The 23564-nt window shown below is 53.6% G+C and overlaps 1 protein-coding gene and 1 long non-coding RNA gene across 4 annotated transcripts; one reads left to right on the top strand and one right to left on the bottom strand.

Annotated features, from left to right (window-relative positions):
- Positions 1-1403: 1403 nt before the first annotated feature.
- On the bottom strand, positions 1404-23070 carry NLGN3 (neuroligin 3). 3 transcript variants are annotated; one of them, XM_070604065.1, is made up of 8 exons: positions 22913-23054; positions 19742-20398; positions 19042-19101; positions 15085-15144; positions 13180-13329; positions 6911-7096; positions 4012-4801; positions 1404-3370 (listed from the first exon to the last, which is right to left on the bottom strand). In XM_070604065.1, exons 2-8 carry the CDS (start codon positions 20196-20198, stop codon positions 2527-2529), a joined length of 2547 nt encoding a protein of 848 aa, XP_070460166.1. In that variant the 5' UTR covers positions 20199-20398; positions 22913-23054; the 3' UTR covers positions 1404-2526. The 3 variants fall into 3 exon arrangements, with proteins under 3 accessions (XP_070460166.1, XP_070460167.1, XP_070460168.1); XM_070604066.1 differs by lacking the exon at positions 19042-19101 and having other exon boundaries at positions 22913-23064; XM_070604067.1 differs by lacking the exons at positions 15085-15144; positions 19042-19101 and having other exon boundaries at positions 22913-23070.
- LOC139080977 (uncharacterized) lies at positions 4718-9087 on the top strand. Its single transcript, XR_011535866.1, has 3 exons — positions 4718-4824; positions 8237-8294; positions 8952-9087. It is a non-coding gene; the product is annotated as an uncharacterized lncRNA (long non-coding RNA).
- Positions 23071-23564: the final 494 nt, after the last annotated feature.

Below are 23564 nucleotides of genomic sequence, written 5' to 3'. Positions count from 1 at the left end.
CTCCAGCTTTTCCATGCATGCTGAAGATGTGTTGACCAAGGGCAGACCCATTAATGCTTTGAAAGGTCTGACCAATGCTAGGTAAAGTGGCAAAGTGGAGGAGCCGGGGAAGGGTCGTAGCTTACTGAACTGCATTCTAGGTCTGTTTCTAACACTAACTGTGATGTTGGGCTTTTCTGGGCCCATTTCCCCAATGACAAGTGAGTTGGATTAGATGACTCTGAGGTTACTTCTAATTCTAAAACTCGGACTCTGATCACTTCCCAGCACTCCAAGCTATATTTTTGTTATTATATGCTAGCATTCACATTAGTTTTGGAAAGAAGAAAGGAAAGGAGGGAGGGAGGGAGGGAGGGAAGAGGGAGGAAAAGAAAGAAGAGGGTGAGAGGGAGGAAGGGATGGAGGGAGGGAGAAAACCAGTTCTACACCATGGACTCATTCAACTTGTGACCCACCCTGACACCCTCCCCCCAGTTTTTTTCTTTTTTAAATACACCGTGTCACGTCAATCACTGCCCCTCTCTCTCTTGAACCCACGCACCATTTTAGTATCTTAGTTCTCAGTTTGGGTCTTCGTACCACCTTGTGTTTGTCCCCTCTGAACATCGTCCTGTTGTGTTGGTTCATCTCCCTCATTTTGTCAGGGTCACTTTGAAGAATCCTATTCCTGGTTTCTGAGGTGTCAGCAACCCCGCCCAACTGTCACACTTGATGAGCACACTCCTCGTTCAGGCCATCAAGTCACTGATCAGAATATGAAATACCACAATGCTAACTCTGTGGAGCCCCACTGAATCTGTCCCCCAGGGTTGACAGGGAGCCACTAATCGCAGTCCTGGAGAGAAATTGCTCCCAGGGCCCCAGTGACTTCTCCAAGTCTAATTCACAGAACAGGAAGCAAGTACCCCGGGGAGGAGAGGGCCCCTGCTCTGTCAGTCACCCAAGGCCAGGAGTCCACATATCTGATGCTGCACTGGATTCAGATACGAGAAGGAATTTCAGCATGTTAGAGGTCAAACCTCCTCCCAGGCCCCAGTTCAGGATGAGGGCAGGGTGGTGGTGATAGTGGCAGTGGCGGCAGCAGGTGGCAGCAATGGCGACAGCAGCAGCAGCAGTGGCGCAGAGGAGAAGGAAGTGTTATTTTTGCTGTTTCATTAGGAGGGCTGAGGTGCTGAGAGAAGGCTTCAGCGCAGGAACCCAGAGCGTTGGGGGGTGGGGGGCTGGGGACAGCAACCTGATTGAGATAGATTGGAGAGGCCTTCCTGCGAGGGGCCAGCAGAGTGCAGCCCAGACTTGTATCAGCTTAAAGGCACAGGAGGCGGAGGGAGGCTGCGACTCCTGGCCCCCGCAGAGGCACCCTGCCGGGAGGTCTGTTGGGACAAGGCCTGTGCAAGGGAGGCAGGTTGGGAGTGCTAACTGGATTTTTTATTTTTATATCAAGACACTGTGTTTAAAATTTTTACAAAGGACAAACTCCATGGGTTTCCGTTAGTGTTTTAAGAACTTTTCTTTAAAAAAAAAAAAAAAGCCAACAACAACAAAAAACATTGCCTTTTTGAAAGAGAAATGACAGACACAAAAGAGACTCTGTAAAGAAAATGGGGCGAATTTCTGATAGCACTACCCCAAGGGAGAGGCAGAACCCGGATTATACCCAGGGGGGCCCGATAGTGACATGGCCTCCACAAAACCTCGTTCACCAAATCTAGGGTCCCCTAATCTAGCCAGGTTGGTGCTCCTGGCTTTTGGGGGAAGCAGGTCACCCTGTGGTCTCTGCAGCCCTCCACAAGGACGCCGAGATAGCTGGAGAGTTCTCCCCAGAGCCCTCTAACCCCACTCAGCGGCAGCCCCTTCCTCCTTCCATCTGATGGTCTTGCTCAAATCTGTTTCTTTCTTGGGGGTCATGTTCCTTGGTCGCACTGTGTGAGCACTGGGGGTTCCAGAGCCAGAGAGCCCTGGGCCTGGAGCCCTCCCTTCTGGAGGCTCTTTGCACTCATGGGTTGGAGAAGCATTTGTTCCAAAATTTTTTTAAAAAATCAACAAAAACAAGACCCAGAAAAGAGACCAAGTCTGGGGGAGAAAGAGCTCCTCTGCTCTTTAACACTCCCAAGTCTGGAGCTGGGCGGTGGTGCAGTTCCAAGGGAGGCGGAAGGCGAGCACCGAGGGGGTGTCCAGCTGGCGCTTTCAGGCCCCCAGGAGTGTCTGTGGTCAGGCTCAGGGAGCTGGCTTCAGCTGCTGTTTCACGGGTCCTCAGTTTCCCAAGGACTCATTTGCGTCCCCATTTAAAGGGTTTGTTCAGGTTTACTTCTTTATTTGTGTTCTTGTACATGCGGGTGCATGTCCACATCTGTCTATGTTTGTGCAGGTGGGTCTGCTGTCGAGTGTGGGTGTGTGCGTATACATATACGTCTGTATGTGTCTGTGTGTGTGTCTGTGTGTGTGTGCGTACACGCGCTCGAGTGCACACATGTGTTCATGGATCTGGGAGGGAGGGAGCCGGGAGATAGGCTGTGCTCAGGGCTGGAGCTATACCCGGGTAGTGGAGTGTGAGTGGGGCAGCCCAGTACTGTTGAACCCTGTGGCAAAGGTGTTATAGGGGTGCAATGTCTGCAGCCCCACCAGGGAGTTGGGAATCATAGTGATGGTGTTGGGGGTCATGAGTGGGATGTCATCAGGGGAGCGCCTCAGGGTCAGCGTGTAGTCGGGCAATGCAGTGAGGCGCAGTGTGTCATGGGGGGGACCGGCCTCACACTCATGATGGGTGGGGCCCAGCTGCAATGCTGCTAGCTCCTCCTCAGGAGCAGCTCCCAATTCAGGGGCCCCGGTTCCCCTCTGAGGGCTAGGCTGCCGCAGGGGCTCCTGACGCCGTTTGTCCTTACGGTAGTAGAGGGCAGCAAAGGCCAGAACGTTAAGGAACAGGAGGGAGGCCCCTACGGCGATGGTGACACTTAATTCAGTGGAGTAGTCACGAGGGTTCTCCACCAGGAGTGGCCCTGCATCCTGGTCCCCGTTCCAGGACCCTTGGGCGTTCTCGTTGCTGTAGGCAGGGGAGATAGCTGGCCGCTTGGTGCTCCAGGTCTTGCCGTTGGGCCTGCGGGTGATGTGGGAGCTGTGGGTGGTATCCGGGGGCGGCACTTTGGTGGTTGTGGACGTATAGTGGAACATGTCATGCAGGTTGTATAGGTGGGGCACCAGGTGCTTCCAAAAGGCCACCTTAGTGGCCCGGTAATGATCGCGGACCCTCGGTTTCAGCCCGATGTGAAGGTAGAGCTGGTCTCGGGGATTATATTTGGACCAGGCCACTTCCTCAAAGCGGTTGGCCTTGGTGTGAATGAACTTGGTGTCCTGGGGGACCGGCTTGTTGGGATCCCTGAAATACCACATGAAAACCTGGGGTCAACACTCTACCTAGATGAGGAAAGGGCCCAGCATTCTTCCTCTCACACCCACCCCTAAACCTCTTCCCCAGTCCAAAACTTCCCGGCATTTTCATCTTTTTCAAGGTCCCTCCTTCTGTCCATGTCCCAACTCTTCCCCAGGCCCCGAACTTCTACTGCCCACGGCATCATAGAAACTGTCTCACCCTTCCCTGTGCCCGTCCTGTAAGATCACGCTGGAGACGCTTTTTCTTCCCACATGCCACTGTGTATCCATTAATCTTTTCAGCTGCCCAGTTTCTCCAAGAGCCCTTTAAAGGCTCTTTCTGAAAGCACTTTATTCCTACTTCACAAGGCCTCAGACCATCTAACCTTGAATTCCATAGTTCTGCCAGTTATCTCTCATTCCTGCTGAGCCCTAAGGCCAACCAAGTTCTGAGCCTCAACAAAATTTTTGAGGGAAGGAAATGGCATGAAAGACTCGAAAGGGGGAAGTAGGGAATGGGGTGAAGGGTTACCAAGCAAGATTTGGGGAATATCTTAGGAAGGGAGATGATGGAAGAAGTTTAGATAGAGAAGCAGAGGGGAGGGCAAGCTGGGGTCCCAAAGAAGAAAAACCCCACTTTCTTCTTACCCGGTCTTGGCAAAGTTGGTCCAGTAGGTCATGACGACAGCACTGAGCATAACGTCATTCTTGGAGAAGTTGCAGGGGAAGAGGTCAGTGGGGCCTACCATAGGGACGCCGAAAACGTAGGGTACTTCGTCCCCATGAGCTGCATCTGACCAGGCAGGCTTCATGAGGCTCTGGCAGTGATGGTAGAAGGCGTAGAAGTAGGTAGGTGAGCCATAGCGGGCATGCAGATCAGCTGTCACCACCGAAGGCTCCACCCACTGGTGGTCGGTGAAGAGTGCCACCAGTGTTTTACGGCGGGTCTCAGGGTTGTCACGGTCTGCCCAGTCTGTGTACATGAATTTGATGGTCTCCCGCAGGGTGTCCTTACCCTCAGGATAGCCATACAGGTTGTCCACAAAGTTGGAGACGGAGTAGTCAAAGTCAGTGCCAGAGACACCATCCTCAGGGTCTACCACCCCTTCCACAAACTTGAGCCCCTCACCCTGGTTGACACCTAGCATGATGTCATAGTTGAGGAACTCACCCTGTTCCATGAGAATCTCAGGGTCATCAGGAATGACATCACCGTCAATCACAGGGCCGAAGGCCACATGGTAGCGGGCTGGCTGGATGTCTTGCTCTACCAGCTCCTTGGCACTCTTTTGCCGAAGACAGTCTACCATATCCACTGTGTCTAGCACGTTACAGCCCACCTTGTCTGCCAGCAGGCTGGTGTACTTCACTGGTTGGTAGTTCACAGCCCAACTGGACAGAGCAGAACCACTTTGGATGATGGCCCTCTGGAAAAGCCCTACGGAAGATGGGCAGCACCAGGTCAGATCTGTCATGTCACCCACAGCCTAGGCCCCCCTTGCCTGTACCTGAGGGACACACTAAATACCTCCTCATTCTTTTGTTACTGAGGCTGCCCTGTGGGTTGAATGGGCTGGGAAGGAGAAACAATCCTTTTGGCTGGGACGGTGGGTTAGAACCAAAGGAGGGGTTGTGGGGCCCCTTCTCTGACTGGTCCCCTGCCTGCTGCCTGCCTCCTTGTTCGGGGGTGATGGTTGGTAACTTGGGGGTTAAGTAAATGGCAGGAAGAATTAACCCCTTGGGTCCCAGACATCAGCTTCCTTATGCTCCCTCTCTTTATCTCTCCTTGTCTTCCCCTCTTGCTTCCTGCCCAGCTGGGCCCAGCTCTGTGCCAGCACACCACCAGGGAGCTCGCGCTTCCACCACAAAGGGGTCTTTTTCATGAGAGATGAGAAATGCAGGCAGGAGAGAGCCTCACATTCTGGGAGTTTGGGGAAGGATTCCCGAGGGCAAAGGCCTTGGGGTCTGAAAGTCTCCAGGGAACGTGCCTTCCCCATCTGTAGTCTCCACAGAGGCTTTCCTTTGCCTGAAACTACTGATGCCTCGGATCCAGATTTTCCCTTAGCCTTATAAGAGGGAGCCAGTCCCCCAAACTAAAAACGTGGATGATTCTCCCCCGCAACGAGGCAAAAAAGGGTCTCATTCTCTCCCTGGCTGTAACCTTCCCAAGGAGGGGAGAATCTGGCCCTCAGGCACACAGTTCCATTCCTCTAAGAAAAAGACAGTTTGCACGGGCAGAAAGAGAGGAAGGGAAATATAGATTACTACTTAGAGAGCCTCACTTTTCGAAAGATTATTCTCCATGAATTAATTACAGAAAGACAGAGAGAACAAATCTTTAAAGCAGCCAGGCCTCCAGGGACATAGGCTCCCAATGAGAGTCTAGCACCTGTCCAAGAAAGGCCCTCTCCTCCCAGGGAAATCGTCCCCAGGCAGGAGGCACTGTCCCTCTTTTCACACAGAAGCACCCTCACAACCAGTACTTTATCCTCCTTTGTGGAAAAAGGGATTCCTGTTCCCATTACTGTCACCTAGAAACACATTCTACGGTGGGCACCCCACCTTAGTCTCCCCTCACCAAGGCAGTCCCTGGAGGGAGAGAGACAGCATCTCTATGTCAGAGAAGGTGACCTTTCTCTCTCAGAGAGACAGGCCTTCTTCCAAGAGAGACTGAAAGTCTTCCTGTGAGGATATCACCAGCTCACGAGGTGGATTGCAATGAAAAACCATGTCCTCTCTCACAGATTTCCTTACTCCAGAGAAGGGCAGCTATTTCAGGAAGATCTCTTGTTTGTGAGAAGTTCACCTTTGCCTCTCAGAGATAGAATGTGCTCTGTAGTCCAGAGGTAAAGAGAACGTTTCCTGCTGAGCAAAAAAGGGCTTATTCGGGCCCCTTGGAAGAGTCACTGGCAGAGGGACCCACAGCAAGGAGACAGGCTTTCCTTCAGGCTAAAGATGAGTCTCCCTTCAGGGCGGGTACAGCCCAGGAGGACGTCTGGAGTCAGATAACAGATCACTGCCCGCAGAAAAAGCCCACCCCGCAGGGTAATGATGCTCACTTCGACCCATCTTCCCCCTCAGGGACAGTTCTCTTGTACAGACTTGTTCTTCAGCGAGAAAGGCAGAGAACGAGTGTTTCTTACACCTAAAAACTAATTTCCACCCTAGCTCACTACCCCGAAGTTGTGTGTCCTTCCCAGACAGAAAGATTTCCCCCCGCCCCAAAGGAACCATCACCCCTGCAGAGAGAGGCATTCTGCTCCCACTCCCCCAAATAAGATTCCCACATCCGAAGGAGAAGCCTACGTTCTCAAGATGTAAATGGGATTCTCTGCTCCGCTCTCTCACATTGGGAGAATTACTTCTTCCCCTAGAGAAACATTCCCTTCCGCTTCTCCCCAAAGGGAGACTGAGCCGGTAGAAGAGGGGTGGCTGAGTCCCCTGGGTGTTCCTGGGGCACGGAGCTGAGCGAGCCCTCGAGAGCCTGAGGCTCAGGGTGGGCAGCCAGCACTCTGCTAGCTCATGTTTTGCCCCAAGAGCTACTCACCCTCAGAGTGATGCGACAACGTGAGGAGGCTGACACAGGATGCACCAATGCCCGAGCCAAAGACGGTAATACGGCGGGGATCGCCACCAAAGAAGGCAATATTCTCGCTCACCCAGCGGAGGGCCTGGATTTGGTCAAGGAGCCCATAGTTGCCCTTGGCAGCCTGATCTCCAGTGCTCAGGAAACCTGGATTCAACAAGGGGCGTGAGGACAGTGAAGGCGGAAGAACGGAGAATCTGGGTTGTGAAGGCAGACAGGAGTCGGGGGCATGAGGGCAGAGAATGAGCATGCAGGGTAGGTCTTTCCACCTAGCTAGCGTAAACCACTGCTCCTTTCGACAAGGTCCAGCACCATCCACACAGGAAGGGTCAGCTCCCTGCCTCCCACTCATTCTCCAGTTTGGAAGGAGGAGTCTCTAGACCCTTCAAAGGGGATACCTCCAGTTGGGAGACTTAAATTGCAGGAACTGAAATGGCCAGGACCCAGCAGCCTCTGCCCAGATGTACTGTCTGGGACATGACCCTAGCACCTGGTAAAATAGAGGAGAAAGAGCAACCCTGGAGTCAGAGAGTCCTTGGTTCGAGTCCTGGCTCCACCACTTACTAGCTGTGTAGCCTGGGGCAAGTTATTTAAAATCTCTGGGCTATATTGTTTCTTCTTCTGTAAAATGGAGATTAAAATACTTCAAAGTGTTATAACAAGGATAAAATGAACATAAGCATCTCTAATATGCTCAGCACACTGTAAATCTATAGTTACTTTTCTTTCCCCTTCCTCCTCTCTCCGAAGGAAGTGAAGATGCCAAGAGGCAACAATCCCTAAGCTCTCCTTGTCCTTCCTGTATGAGTTCATCCATCTCCACTTCTTTCCAGGGCCTCGGATGCCCCTTCCCCTCATTCTCAGGGCAGGTCCTTATTTCTCTTCCTCCAAGACCTAATGAAGCAGAAGCTCTGGGGACAGGGCCCAGCAATCTGTTTTTAACAAGCTCTCCAGGTGATTCTGATGCCTGCTAAAGTTGGAAAACCACTGGGTTAGACCATCTTTTTCGTCTGGTGGAGAAAGGGGGAAGTCAGCGCAGTGTGTTACCACAGAAACAGGTCTTCCCGCCCACCCACTGGGATTTGCTGCTGAGGAGACATGTCACCATGGAGACTACCTTCCCACCCACCTGCTGGGATTTGCTGCTGTGGAGACTTGTTGCCATGGAGACCACCTTCCTGCCCACCTGCTGGCTATCCCACAGAGATGTCCTATATTCCCCCCGACCCTGCTTCCATTTTAGACTGATCCTGCTGCCTCATTTCATCTCTCTTCCCTGATCCTTAGGCTCCTTGGAAAGCTCTATCTTCTCCTGCCCTAGGCTGTCGGAGGGCTTCCTTTTCAGGTGGGTAGTGGTGGTGCTCGTACACACTGGAAACCCATACCTGGATCAGTATTTTTTGACTCCACAGTTAAAGTTCATTTGCAGCACCTGGGGTCAACTTTGTGACAGGCCATGTTTGAGGAGGCTCCCTCAGCTCACAGAGAGAGCTGGCGGTCCTGGCAGGTCATGGGCAGAAGCTGAATTCAAATAGATTCGAGCAGGCACACGACCTCATCACTGTCTTTCTCGAGTCCTCCTGTTTCTAGCTTCTGCAAAAGAGCTCAGCTCACCCTCTTCAAGTGTGTTATTAATTTACCTTTGGTACAATTAAGTATGTAAAGTACTTAGTTATTCCTCTCAGGACCTGGTCACAAGCTCTCTTTAGCCCCAGGTTCCCGAGGAGGAAATGAGAAGGAATTAGAGAAAGCCCGAATGAGGATGAACGGAGGAGCCCTTGTTCCTCTAGACAAGGAAGCAGCTTCTCCTTTGCCTGGCCCATTCACAAACTGAAGCTGCTCCTGCAAGCCTTAAGAAGTATGCCGACCAAGATCCAACCCAGCTGTCCGAGCCCTGAGACCCTGGGGCAAAAAAACCCAAACCACTATGTGTTTCTCTTAGCCTACCTGCCCTCCCTCCCTCCTCTCGCCTTTCCCCATATTCTCTTTTCCTTTCATTTAGGCAATAGCAGACTTGGCTTCAGCCTTTGCTAAGGTATCATTCAGTGAAACGTGTCAAACACGTCTGTCTTAATCAGCAGAAAAAGCCTGCATTTAGATGTAGTAAAGTAGATTTCTCCAACATGGACCGATTTCCTGAGTTAGAAACAAAGGCCTGAAAGGGCTGGGTGGAGGATTCGACCATCACTCTCTGCTCCCTCACATCCCACAAACCTCAGGATAAGAGGCACTGAAGCCTATGGATGATGCCATGTCAACCATCCCTACTATGAGAGTCCTGCTTAAAGCGCTATATCCAACAGGCTCAGGTGGAAGATACAGCAAACGTGACCGACCACGAAAGCTCACGAAACCTGGAAATCTGGGCAAGCAGTCACTCACTGCTAGTTCCCCAGTAACTCAGCCACTCACAGAAACCACACGAGAATGAGGGCCGAAATACAAACTCCATAAACTGTCAGAATAAATCGGAGCCAGTCTCCCTGGGCCCAAGTTTATACTGCAGTACATGGTAAGCTGCTTGTCAACAGAAGACGGGGGAATCTCGTATATTGTATCAAAACCAGGTATCTGTGTCACTCAAGGCTTGACATTTACCAGGTTTTCAGTCTGCCTGAAGGGTACCTGAGCAAGGACATAGGATTAAATCCTGGAACCCAGAATTAAACTTGGCAAGCCCCTACTTCCTCAGCCCTGGGGATATCTACATCCTATATCCTGCTGGGGTCCCTTTCTTTTGTTGGCCTCAAGCCTAGTTGGGGCTTCTCAAATAAGACCTACCCTTCTGCCTTAGACGGGATCCATGGACTAGCCTGTGACATTCTCCAAACACACGGAATCACCCAAGATGTCTAAAGAAGCACCTTTGAGTGAACCGTCTGTTTGGGCTCAGTGCTCCAGAGAAGCTGACGGGAGGGAGGGTGAATGAATGCATATAACTGAGGTCCAAAACCGACCGCCTCTTCTGGGAGGCTTTGGGAGGCCAAACAACAAAGCCTCAGCTACACAGCGAAATCCCCAAGCTTCTGGGGAAAACCCACGTTCTACATCTGGCACCAAGAGACAAAAACATCTTGTATGGACCCAGAATCCAATCAGTGGCTTATTGATTACATTTGTGCTCCAGAGCAAGCAGTGAAGGGCACACAGGAAGCGGTGGAGAACTCCTGACCAAATCTCAGTTTGTGACTCCTTCTTATAATATTTTGATCATTAAAAGCTTAAGCCCAAAGAATAATATTTCTGCCCTAAGATGTGCTGTTCTGGTCATCCGAATGAGAGGAGGCCGTCAAGTGGGGCTTCTTAACCTGAGTTTCACAGATGAGCTTCAATAGAACCAACGAAATCACATCTCTAAGTGTGTGTGTGTGCGTGTGTGCGTGCGTGCACTTTTCTGGAGGAGAGTCCAGAGCTTTCATCAGAATCTCAAAGGGGTCCAAGACTCCACAAAACGTTAAGAACTTCTGACACGGAAGCTTAAGGACCGGGGCAGTTGAAGGCTTGTGAAGCAGTCGGCACGTCAGGGTATCACAGGCAGCGCTCACCGGCAACAGCCTTCTATGCAGCCCGCAGCTCTCAACCGACACTTCAAGTCCTGCGAGTCTCCCCTTCTGCCTCCTTTCTCTGCCGCACTCTGGTCCTCTTTGCTCTCCCCAGCCTCTTCTCTTCCTCGCTTTCTCCCCTCTTTTCCCTGCTCCTCCACTCTCTCTTTTCCTTCACCCCTAGCTGGTCCAATAATCTGGAACTGAAGCGTATCCTTAGTATTCTCTGTGCTTTCCAAAAAGACCTGGTAGAATGGAGCTTTGTGTTTATAACTTTTAAAAGCAGCTGAGTTGAATACTTTCTATCACTCTCACTAAGAAAATAAAGTCACAAAATTACTTTTGGCCTTCACCTACCACGTATGTGTGCCTGCATATCTGTGTGTGATTACATTTGTATATTCATCACTTTTCAGGAACTGTGTGGGGGTTTACAGCCACCTCCATGGTACCATTTTTACTGTCAGAGACTCAGATCCCCTTTCTCAACAGGACAGAACAGCTTACAAGAGCCTTGCTGTGATGGCTAGGGCAACTCAGAAGGACAGAGGAGCAGCAGCAGAACCATGAAACCAAAGCCCACCAGACTGCTGAGAGACCAGGGAGATGCCATGCATGCTTCGAACCCAGTATCCAGATGCCACTGAAGGGGACATAGGCTCCACCTTTTTCAGGAAATAGCCTTTCTCCAATCTGATCCCCAAAAAGATATCTTGCTATCCCACACAGTATCAAGGGTAAGTCAAGAGGACATGGCCTTTCTGTGTACATTACTGCACCCAGAAGTGAAACACAACACCAGGGCCTCTGGGATTAGAACTGGCAAAGCAATATACTCAAAAGCAAATTAGAATAATGTCCTGTGAGCCTGCCGGCCATGGAGTAAACCGTGCCTAATTGCTGGTGCAGCACCCAGGCCGACAGGCCTGGCAAACAGCCTAGACCCCCACAGACCTCTGAGCACACGAGCCCTCCAGGCAAGAAGGTGGCTTCTTCATGCCACTCCAGGGATGGGGGGCTGCAGGCGCCCTCTGAGGCTGGGGCGAGCATCTGAAAGGCAGTGAGGCCCTGTGTGCTGAGTCACCCTCTCTGAGGCTCTTGTTCACCTCAAGTCCTTGGCCACAGATAAGCATTAACAGTCACCAAGGAAGGTACAGGGTAGAGGGGCAGGCTAAATCACTGAAACAAGTGTGTGGGCAACAAAGTATGCGAGGGGCAGGGCACATGGGTGTGTACGAGGAGGCGTTTGGGAAATAAGTGTGTATGTGTGGGAGTATATTTGTGTACTAACGGGGTAGGAGTGTGTGGGGATGTATGCGTGAAGAGAGTAGAAGAAATGTGTATGTGTGTATATAGTAAGTGTGGGACGTGCACGAGCGTGGGGGTGGGTAGAGGTGTGTGTGCATGTACAGATATGGAAGGCCAGGTGTGGGTATATGGATGTGTATGTTTTTGTGGGGTAGGGTGGCGGAATATGTACATCTGTATGTATCGGATGTATATATGCAGGGCATGTATAGGAGGAATATGTACGTGTGTGTGAGTATGTGTGCATGTAGGAATATGTGCAGGAGGTCAATGGGTGTGTGTATATGCGGGGGAAATATATAAGTATAGTGAATGGGATGTGTACGTAGATCTGGAAGCAGGGATATGGGTGTGTGTGTGTAGTATTTGTGTATGTGTGGGGTGGGGAGGTGTGGACATCTAGGTATGGGTATATATGTGTAGGGAGGGAGAATACTGGTTTGTGTTTATGTGGGGAAGGTGTATATGTGTGTATTTGGGTGTTGGGGTGGATGTGGAATGGGGTGTGTAGGGGGATATGGGTGTGTGTGTATGTGTGGAAGAAATATTTATGTACATTTAAAGTATATATATTGTGGGTTTTGTGTGTGGATGTGCAGGGTGTGGGTCTTTGTGTAGAGTATATATATGGGGTAGAAGAAAGTGTGAGTGTGGGTATGCATAGTGTGTATGGGTATAGATGTGGAAGGAGAGAGATATAGGAACGTGTGTGTGTGTGTGTATGGAAGGTGAGAGAAATCTGTGTAGATGTGGGGAACGGGTGTGGAGTGTATAGAGGTATGTGGGCATATGGATATGTGCGTGGGGGAAGCTGTATGTGTGGAGTGTATATGGAGTGTGGGCAGTGTGCATATATGTGAGAAGGTCCGTAGAGGTGGATGTGGGGGTCTATATGTGCATGGGTATATGTGTGTGCTTGTGGGGAGTGAGTGAGAAATAATCGTATTCCTGGGAGTGGATATGTGAGGGTATGGGAGTGTGTGGATATGTGATTGGCTAGAAGGAATATCTGTGTTGGGGGGGGCGGTTTAGGGAGGTGGGGGTGGGTGGGTGGGGATGAGGACAGGACACTAGAAAATTAATGGACCCTACAGAATTCAGCCAAGCAAAAGTCTGCTAACAGAGACCTGGCTTGAGACATAACAGAAGGTGTGAAGTTTGAATTGAATTTCCAATGGCATCTAAACATTCCAGGAAACGGCCTGGGGACATGAGGAAGCTCCCAGCACTTGGGCAGGGGTGATAGGATAACAACATTTTGACTCTGGTCATTAGCACCAGCTAGAGAACCAAGGCCGTCTGTTCTTAACTCCCCCAGCATTCTTTTCTCCCTCCTTGAGAACCCAGGCTTCCTTCTAGGCACCTAGCAAGGAACCATACCTAGCACCCCAACCCGATAGTTGAGGGTGATGACGATGACGTTGCCATAACTGGCGAGGACGCTGCCGTCAATCATGTTGCCTGTCCCTTCCATGTAAGAGCCTCCATGGATGTAGACCATGACGGGCTTAGCGCCACTGTCCCGGATGTCTGCAAGGAGAAGGGTGAGACACAAGCTGGGTAGGATGCCCTTCCTCCCCGACCCCCGCCAGCCCTGGGCGGGTGCGGGCAGCAAAGCTATCCCAGGTGCCAGGACACCACCGCCAACTCTGAGGGCAGGACTAATGGGGCTGCTCAGCCTGGAGCTCAAACATCGGCCAGAGACAGTCGGACTTCAGTGATGTTTTTAAAGCCTCTGCTTTCAAGTGCCTCCCAGCTGAAGGCAGCCAGGCATGCCTGATACAGCTAGGCCTAGGTAGGCCGTGGCTGGGCCCTACCACCACGTGGCTGGGATGGGGAGCAGGAGGAAGACGAAGGCCTGGATCCAGGGAGTCCCTGCCCTGGGCACCCAGGAGTCCTGGGACCTGACATGGCTTCAGAGAGCAGGGGCTGGGGAGCCCTGAAACCCCCAAGACTAGACCAGTTACATGAAAATACAGCCATTGGCAGCAGCTGGCCCCCCAGTGCAGACACAGACATGAGGGGTGGGAATAAGGGGTGGCACAGGGAGAGAACAAGGAAGGATGTGGGGAAAGGGGAGTGAATGGCAGAGATGGGGTGGGGGGAACCTTATCGACATGGTTTCTCAGCCATGTGCTCATTTATCTCATTCTCCCCGGGCATCAGGCAGACTTAACTGGAAACACTGGGGATGGGGAAGAGGAAAGGGGCAGAACTAGAATGAGAGAACCTGCCCCCAGTCAGCATTAAGATGAAGATGGAGCCTCCCCAGAGGCCATTCAACGAGGAACCTTCAAGCAACTGCTCCCAAGCCCAGGTAGCACGGCGTGGGCGTCAGGGCTAGGCAGTCAAGAGAAGGCTCCTGCCTGATCACGTCTACCTGCAGTCTCTCAGTCTGTGAGCTGGACCAACACTGCCACACCAGCGCAGCCCTACCAGCCACCAGTGGGCCCCCTGAGCTGTTCGGCCCCTCCAGAGGTGGAGGAATAGGGCCAGAGCATGGAGGTAGAAGGGAATGCTCTCTGCAGCCAAGCAAACACAACCTGTTTTCCCAAGGAGGAAGGAAGACTGGTTCAACCGTCGCCCAAGGATCTTGTGCCCTCTACTGACTGGGCTGTGGTACCCTGGCCTCAGCCTGCTGCTTTAGCTCACAGTCTTTCTGGCTCTGTCCCGAAGCTATTGCAGCCCCGGCCCTGAGGCCATCTCTCTCTTTCTGGGAGAAGGCTGGGGAGGTTCTGGGTGGTGCTATTCTCCAGCCCCTTTGGTTGTCACTGCCTCACTCCTCAGTGACATCCTGCTGGGCCCCTCTCCCAGGAGCCAGTCTCCCCGCGAAATACAGGTGTCTCCTCAATGAAACACAGGCACCTCCTCGCCATCCAGTATCCTTTGTGCCTCTCCTCACCCTCCCTCAGCCCTGCTTTCTCTCCACCCTCCCTGCTGCTCAGTAGGAGCAGGTGCCCATGAACCACAGAAGATGGGGGAGGAAGCTGTCTCCGGCAGTGCCCGCTTCTACTGTAGGTCTGAGGACAGGGTGGAGGACCAGGGCGAGGAGGATGCCCTCCCCACGGCTCTGCTTGTGGTCCCCTGCTCCCGCCAGCCGTGTCCATCACCCTGGAACTCCCAGTGGCCAACCAGGCCAAAGATGGATGAACAGCCCAACGGCCTTGTACAGGAACAGAAACACACCAACAGACGGACAGACAGACAGACGGGGCTTCTCCCCATCGAGAGGGGGAGGGGCTCTGTGCCATGCACCAGCCGCCACGCCCTGCAGCCCCCAAATACCTTCATCTTCATCCCCGTCATTATCCGCTAAGTCCTCGCCCTGTTTCTTAGCGCCGGATCCTGGGGACCAGACACGGGGAGACACAACAGCACAGAACAGAGAACAAAACAGAGAGAGAATTCAAAAACAGCATGACTGCAGTGTGGCCCAGCAAGCCAGCTCTGGGCCTGAGCCCAGGACAGGCAGGAGGGATGGCAAGAACTGAGGGAATGGGTGGGCTGAGGCCCAGACCTTCATCAGGATGATGGTGTTGCAGGCCCCTGCTGTGCTGGCCTCCCTGCACCTCCCTGCCCCGCCTCCCTGTCCCCAACAGCCCATCTCAACCAAGTACCTTCCCAGCTAGGAAGGGGATAGCAGCAGATGGGCCGGGGCACAGAGCCAGAGACCCACTGAGGGAAAGGATTTCTTCCGGGTGGAAGAGACTGCACGTGTGTACACAGGCAGGCTGAGCTGGAGAGCAAGGGCAGGCCCGGAGGGTGAGAGGCGGCACTGCCAGCATGTGTGGATATGGATGTGAGCTATTAGGGCAGAGACGGGTACCAAGGACCCCAGCCCTGAGCTACCCTGGCCCAGTGGGCAGGCTCAAGCTGGGCCTCAGCTGACCCTGATTCCCACAGGAGAAAATGGGAGATGAAGCTTTCCCTCTGGTCTTCCTCGTTGGGGCCCCCTGAGCTGGTTAATGGCAAACGGGGTTCCAGCCACAGGAACCAGGCCTGAGAGCAGCAAGCATTGCTCTGAGATCTAGAGAGAGCCAGAGAGGGAGGGAAAGGGGGAAAGGCAAAAGGAAAAAGGGACATGAGAAAGAGAGAGAGAGAAACAGAGAGATAGGAATAATGGTAATAGCTCCTACCACGTACTGAATATTTACCATGTGCCAGACACTCTACTTCTGCCATATTGTTTGATCCTTACACCCCAATGAGGTAGGTGCTATCTCTATTCCTGTTTCACTGATGGGGAAACTGAGGTTCAGAGAGGTAAAGTGACTTGCTCAAGATCACACAGCTAGGAAGTGCTAAAGGTGAGATTCAAACCCAGGTCTGCTTGACTCCAAAGCCCATGGTCTTTCCACTGCACCATGCTACCTTTCTGGGATGGGGGAAAGGGAAGGGAAGAAAATAAATGAGAAAAGAGGTGGAGTGTGGAGGGGAGGGGAGGGAAGGGAGGGAGAAAAAAGAAGAGACTAGAGGAGAGAAGAGAGACATTTAGGACCTGGGGGTAAGCTGGCACCAGTTCTCCTCCCTGTTCTAAGGCGACGAGAAGTGCATCTTGAGAATGGCTGTGGAGAAAGAGGACCTACTGCCCGGATGCTGGTCAGCGTGTGGAAACCGAGGTCATTCTGCTGGCACCCCAGGGCTTACCCTCTTGTCTATGACACCAGATACTCTCAGCCTGGAGGCAGCAAATAGCCCTCTTTCTCAGCTGGTCTGGGCTCTGGGGACTGAATTCCCTTACAGCTATTAATCAAAACAGGAACCGCCCTCATATTACAAAATGCCTTTTCAACTAGGGCAAGAGCCAGCTTGAGGGGCAGAAACCGACTCCGGCTTCCTGAACCTCCAGTGGTGCCTACCAGTACTGCCCTCAGAAACCCTGTGGGACTTGGGGCATCCTCACGTCTCTATTTCCCCCAAATGAAAAGAAATCACTCATCCCTAAACGCGAATTCCCTCCAACTTGATGGGGGTGGAGGCGGGGGCGTGGGGCAGGTCTTTCCCAGGAAATTCTTTACTTCCCAGGGGCCCTGATGCAGAAGATGCGTCCCTTTTGCCCCTCTCTGGGAGTGTCCCTGGGTTGCTGCATTGTCCCGGCCTCCTCCTTTGCTGGGACAGATGCCTTTGGTCTTTCAGCTTGGCACTTGCTGAGCAACTCCTTGCTGCCGTGCCTGTCACCCAGGCCAGCCAGACCACCGACCCCATCCCGACACTATGCTGCAGCAGGATCTCAGCCAGGCCAGCCCTGCCTACCCTATGCACATCACAACCCCAACGGCCTCTGGGGATGGGTCCCCCAAGAGGCAGGGTTTGTAACTCCAGTCCGACTGGCCAACAGGCCCTAGGAAGGGAACTAATTTCAACAGCTAAATGACCGAAGCCCTCCCCCACACTCTCTGGAACCTACTCCCCAGCTTGGCCTGTGGGGCTTAGCCAAACCAGCTGAGTTTAAATACACGGCTAGGATCTTCTTCAAAGTAGCCATCAGGCCTTTAGTTATTCCTCAGTCTTTCCTCTACTTCACATCCCTTCACATCCCGACAGCACCTAGCACATGGCCTTGCCCGTAGTCAACAATCCTGATTGGTAAATGCTTATATTTGGGTGGAGCCTCCAGTCAGCTCTCTAACCAGACTCTCAGGACAGGACTGAACTGCCCTAGGCTCTTACTGGCGCCCTGGGGAGATCATTCCTCCTAGGAAGCCGTTAATGTTAATGTCGTCTCCTCTCCCTGCCCCTCCCCCCACCCCAGTCAGTAACTCATAGAGGTAGGCTTAAGAAGCCCACTTCCTGAATCCGTTTGAAGGCTGATGGAATGTTAAGGCCAGAATGGTCCCCTACCATCTTCAGATGCGGAAAACAGAGGTTCTTAAAGAAAAAGACTTGCCTGAGGTCTCACCATGAGTTAGCAACAGAGCTGGGACTCAGTCAGGCTTTGTGGTTCCCAGACCTGCACTCTTTCTGCAACACGACAATGCTGCTTCATTGGTGCAAAAAAGTGTTTACTGATTGCCTGCTGTGTGCGAGGTCCTGGGCTGGGTGTGGGACTGTGGTGGAACACCTCCCCTAGGGCAGCGGGCCTTACTCAGTGCTTCAGCGTGCCTCAAGAGCACTCAGCACACACACTCACCATGCGGATTCCTGGGCTCTGCCCCCAGAGAGTCTTATTCAGCAGGGAGCATCCGGTCCCAGGAATCCCAACCAGCCCTCTCTGGGGAACCCTGACCTAGGATTTCAAAGGAAAACAAACTCCAAGCTTGCCAAAGGGTTGTGGGGATCAGGCTGTGATCTTCCACCTGTTCCTTAGGCTGTTACTGTTTCCAGTTGGGCCCAACCCATCCAAATTTCAGCATTTTTTTTCCCAGAGTTCGGGAGGTGGGAATGACCAGATGGGAGTTGCTTCGCGTGCTACAGTGGAAAGAACACTGCCCTGAGGGTCAAGAGACCCACGTTTTGGTCCCAGCTCTACCACAGACCAGTGATGGGGCCTTGAGCATCAGCAAGTCACTCCCCTGGGCCTGTTTCCTCATCCATAAAACTGAGATACCGACTCCTGCCTTGTGAGCTTCCAGATGTGTGGGGAGGATTTTATGAGGCAAGTATGAAAGCGCTTCGCAGAAAATATAAAGTGGTATTAGAACAGGAAGAATTATTATACAGGGGTAACAAATTCTTCCCAGCAAGAGGGTAAATTTATAATCCAGGATCTCGTGTCTCATTTAGAGTCCAGAGTTCCTGGAGACCGCCAAGGTCTGCCACCAAACTAGGCTGGGTCACTCAGCTATGCTCTGGCCAGAGGTGGTGGGCAGGGTGGCAGGACTACTTTGGTCTAAGCTTCAGGGCCTGAGAGTTGAGTCTAGACTTTCACCCCAGGAAAGAGCATGGTGGGACGAGCTGGTGGCTCCCCCACCAGGAAAAGGGCAGAGCCTCCGGTTCCATCTTGGCTGCCTCAAGTTACTCCTGAGGTGGCTCTGTCTTTGGCACACGTTTTAGGGCGGAATTTGGGGCTGGGAAGACTGGAAGAAATGGGGTTGCTGCTTCTGCTCTGAACCTGCCTTAGGCCACCAAATCCTCCCTGAAAAGCAGCCAGGGCCCTTGGATGAGGTGGAGCTTGTGTCTGCTCACCGACCGCCCCCTGAGCCTGTGCTACTTGAAGGAAGGCTGGGTCCTCAGGGGCAAGGGCAGGTGGGCAGGCAGCCCTCCCTCTCTCTCTCTCTCCCTCCCCGCCGGCTCGCTACCTACCTCCTTTCCTACAAATTTTCTTGTTGGGCTTTCGGGCGCATTCCTTGGAAATCCGCTTTACTGTAAAATGAATAAAAAACTAAAAAATAACAGGAGGCCTCTGCCCAGGGGCATGCACCCCCCACCCTCCCAGGCCCCAAGAGCTGCTCTGCAGGCAGCACATGGCAGAGAGCCTGTCCCACCATCTCCTTGTTTCTGTCACTTACCTTAGTATGACCCCCGCGGGAGGAGGCATCAGCTAGTGAAAGAGGAGGCACCTAAGTAATGCCCACCAGGCTTGTCCCCCGCCCCCCACGCACACCCAGCTCCCTTGGCCACACACACCTACCACCTTTCAAAGCAGGTGGAATGGCAACAGGGGGGCCTGGTGGAGCCAGCATCCTCCCGCGGGCAGCTGCCAGCAGTGGCCCATACTCCCCCAGGGAAGCCCCATCCAGCACTCTGGCCCTAGACCTGTCAGAGCTTTCAGGCCTGGCCAGGCCCCTCCTGGCAACAGTGTCACTCACACATGGGAGCTCAGACAATGCTGGGAGAGGGAAGAACAGGGAAGAGGAAGGGGGAGGCCAAGCAGAGTGATGGTTAGAAGCGTTTTCACAGACAGACAGATGCATGCTGCAGGGCACACAACTACATGCAAGCCACAAACACAACAGGGCGGGTGGGAGGCAGGGAGGGCGCAGTGCCTGGCCGCAGCACTCACCATCCTCCGTGGGCACGTAGACGTTCAGGTAGAGGCAGTCTTCGTTGGGTTCCTGGATGTAAGTAGCGACGATATCCAAGTTGGCAGTGAACCAGACGGGCAGCATGACTTCGGGCACAGCTGTGTGGATGTTCTGGGGGCACACTGGGGGAAAGTGTGTGGCGTTCCGGATGCCAGACCAGGATGGGGGTGGTTCAGGGGGCAGGAAACGTTTCTCGCCGATTGGGGGAGCTGCGTAGGGCACCCCCAGGTATTGGTCCACAGGCCCCAGGATCTCACTGGGCAATGGTACCCGTGCACCCCTTAGCTTCCCAAAGTGAGTATTGACTGTGGGTGCCGGGGCCTGGGTACTGGCCTTCAGCACCAAGCTGAGGAACCACAGGGTGAGGCACAGGCTCTGGCCAACTGTGGGCTTGGGGCTCAGGGACAGCGAGGGCGGGCCAAGCCGCAGCCACATGTTCCGGGCAGGGGGACTGGCAGGAAAGGCAGACTCCAGGGTCACAGCATCAGCCCAACAGGCAGCCCCTTCATGGCCACACTGACTTGAACCTCAAAACTGAGCTCTCGAGGGACACCTACAGGTGCCCAGCAACGTAGAGAACAGGTCGTCCAAGCACCACAGCTTCAGAAAGGGGACTCCCTCAGGGCCAGACAGGCCTGTGGAAAGAGGGAAGTATACGTCATCCAAGATGGCTGGAGAGGGCTACCAAGTCGGTCTTTGGGGCCCTGCTGGGCTTGAGCTATTCTCCCACAGTTAGGAGAGGTTTCACATGCCCAGAGTTCCAGGGACCCATGGATGATCTCCACTGCCAGTCAGAACCATTCTATGTGCCTAGCCATTGTTGGAAAATCCACGGGGATTGACAGAGTGACAGTTGTTGCCACTGCAAGTTCCCAGTCCCCAACTCTAACTCCTTAGCCAGTGGAGCTCATCGGGGTCAGCTGGAGCCAGAGTAGCATGTGGTAGCAGGGGGTGGGGAGAACTGGAAATGGAGCTCCGGTCTCTGGGCATGCCGTGTGGACACTGACTCTCTGGCCGCCTGGACCTGGTAGCCCCACACAGGCACCTCCACATCAGGAGAGGGTGAGATTGGTACCCTCACTCTGGGACTCTAAGGCATAGAAGGGAAAGCAGCAGATAGGCAAAGGGTCCCACAGAGAGACCCTCTCGTCCTCAGGCAGGGCAGGGGGCAGGACAGCCATACACAGAGTCCACAGACCCTCCTGGGCCCCTCCTGTACATTTCTTCTCAGCCCTCAATGCTCCCCATTCCTTAAGCCTTGGTCCTTTCCATCGGCTGGGCTCCCTCTAATTCTCACGGAGTGCCAGGACCGAGGCAGAAACCGTTCTGCCTAGCACCCTAGGCATTGTCAATGCTCAGCCAGTGTAAAATAAATAACGGAGTGCAGGGGACACACACTCAGAGACTCATAGAAATAAACTCACAAAGACTCAAAGAGGGAGTGAGAGAGACCAAGCCAGGATCACAGACACTGAGATACTCACTCCCAGAGACATACATTCCAAACCCACAGAGATCCCCTCATATAGTCCCACATTCTGAGTCAGAGAGCCTCACAGAGTCAGAGACTCACAGAGAGAGACATTCAGAGACACACAGAGACTTACTGAAATATAATCAGACACGCCGCATAGGTAAATATCCAGAGACACATGCAGCATAACGGTGACACATAGGTGGAGACAGAAACAGAAATAGCAACACACTCAAGACACACAGGTTTTCTGACACACAGTTATACCGTCAACACATGTACGCAGGCACACACAGACACGCCTGCATGGACACACACACACAGAATTTGGTTTTCCCCCATTTCTCCCGCCTTCCAAGATTGCAGGCCTGCTCCTTTAAGAACTGGCTGAAGGGGTGGGGGAGGGAGATTGGGAACGCCCGGCAATCGGCCACCATGAGAGGGGAATGAGAAGTGTGTGTGTGTGTGTGTGTGTGTGTGTGTGTGTGTGTATGTGTGAGAGAGAAATAGAGAGAGAGAGAGAGAGAGGAAAGAGGGAAGAGGAAGAAAAGGGAGGAGGAGGGAGGGCGGGCAGAGACTAAAGGGGTGGGGGCTCAGAGGAAATGGGGAGCAAAGTATGAGGGGTTAGATCCCAGACACTGCCCAGAATGCACCCGGGTGGAGGGGAGAAAGGGAAGGGAAAGGAAGGGGTAGGAGTAGGGAGGTGGGGCAGGAGGGAGTGGGTGTGTGTGTGTGTATGGGGGGGATAGTCCGCAGCTGAGTTCACACAATCCCCCCATTCACCGTCTCCATGGCAACTCCGGGGCACAGACCGCTCATTCACACGGCTTCCCCGCCAGCAACCCCCCCCCCCACCCACCATTAACCCCCTCGGTGCCGCCCCTCCCCACAAATTCCATTAACCCTTTCGGGATGCATCCCTCTCCAGTAACCCTTCGGCGCCAAATGCGCCTCCCCTGTGAACACCTAGACAAATCGACCGACCCCCAAACGCCCTCTGTACCCTAAGACCCACTATGAGTCCCCAAGGCTGAGATCTCCATCCTGGTCCAACTTGCAATTTGGGAGAAGACAGGGGGAGGCGGCAATGCTGGGAATCAGAATGGCATCTGGGGGTACTTTCTGGGCTGGAGCAGTATTGGGCGAGGGGCATTGTGCAGGAATGGACTGGTATTGAGAACTGCAGTATTGGGGGCTACGCGGGTTCCGAACGGTATTGGGGGACGGAGCTGCATTGGAATGGGGGAGGATAGGATAAAGGCCTCCATTGGAGGGGGGGGGCTTGCAGAGAGTGGGGGAGGGAGCCTGGCTGTGAGATGCTATAATGGAAGAGAGATGGGGCTGCACTGCGGGGGAGGGGGGACTGGCAATGTGCAATACAGGAATGGGGCTGGGGGCCCTTGGTAGGGGTATTTTGATGGGCATGCCGGCCGGGCTGTGGAAATAGAGGGACCATAGGCAGGAGGATGATAGAGATGCGGGATTCAGGGAGGAGGTGGAGGAGAGAAGGGAAGCGGGGGAGGACCGGGGGGTCAGGGGTGCCGATGGAGAACATGGGGTTGAGCAGGCTGGGGAGCACTGGCTGGGGAGTGGAGGAGCCTGGGATTGGGAGGGGATAGGATCTGGGCAAGGTATGGACAGCTAGAGGATGAGAGACCGGGGCAGGCGGCCTCACCTGTTCCCCAGGCTGTAGCGAGCGACTGAAGCGGGCCGTGGACCACCCATATCGCCTCCAGGCCAAGGGCTCCGCACCCGAATCCCCGAGATCTGCTCTCCGGCAGCCTGGCTGCTGTGCCCGCGCACCGAGGGGGCGCGCTGCGCGTGCCCGGACACAGGGTGGGGGGGGGGGGGCGCGGTCCCTGCCATTAACTCCTTTTGTGCCAGAGATGGCTCAAGTCCTGGGGCATGGCCCAATTCCTCCCATGCTCAAGCACGCTCTGCCCAGGCTTTCTCTCCCTCTCTCACGTACACACACCCCTCCAGTCACAGACAGGTGGTCCAGAGCAGCTAGTCCCAACTTTACCTGCAAAGCTTGAGACCTTGAAACAAAGGGAGAAACTGAGGCACTGCCTTCAGGAGCCTCCGGTCATGCTCCGTAAAGACACGCCTCCGCCTCACTCAGCATCCCTACCTCTCCTCAGCACCACCACTACTCAAGCGGCAACCAGTGAGGCGGGCCAGCGGGCAGGGGGAGGGGGCATTTTGCCCTCATCCTGTCACTCTCCCAAAGGTCAATGCTGTTCCTTTCTGCTGCTTCTGCTGGGGCACGTCAGACTCAGACAGTCAGCATGTCAGCTGTCCAACCATTTCAGTCTCTCCACCCCAGA

The sequence above is a fragment of the Equus przewalskii genome, chromosome X (genome assembly GCF_037783145.1).
Source record: "Equus przewalskii isolate Varuska chromosome X, EquPr2, whole genome shotgun sequence".
NCBI lineage: Eukaryota > Metazoa > Chordata > Mammalia > Perissodactyla > Equidae > Equus > Equus przewalskii.
The sequence above is the reverse complement of the archived record's forward strand: the minus strand, read 5'-3'. Positions and strand labels throughout refer to the sequence as shown.

Coding starts and splice junctions, on each gene's coding strand:
- NLGN3 (XM_070604065.1), bottom strand. CDS start 20,198: ATGTGGCTGCGGCTTGGCCCGCCCTCGCTGTCCCTGAGCCCCAAGCCC. Junction 13,330..15,084: donor TGACGGGGATGAAGATGAAG/GTATTTGGGGGC, acceptor TTCTCCTTGCAG/ACATCCGGGACAGTGGCGCT. Junction 7,097..13,179: donor CTATCGGGTTGGGGTGCTAG/GTATGGTTCCTT, acceptor TGTTGAATCCAG/GTTTCCTGAGCACTGGAGAT.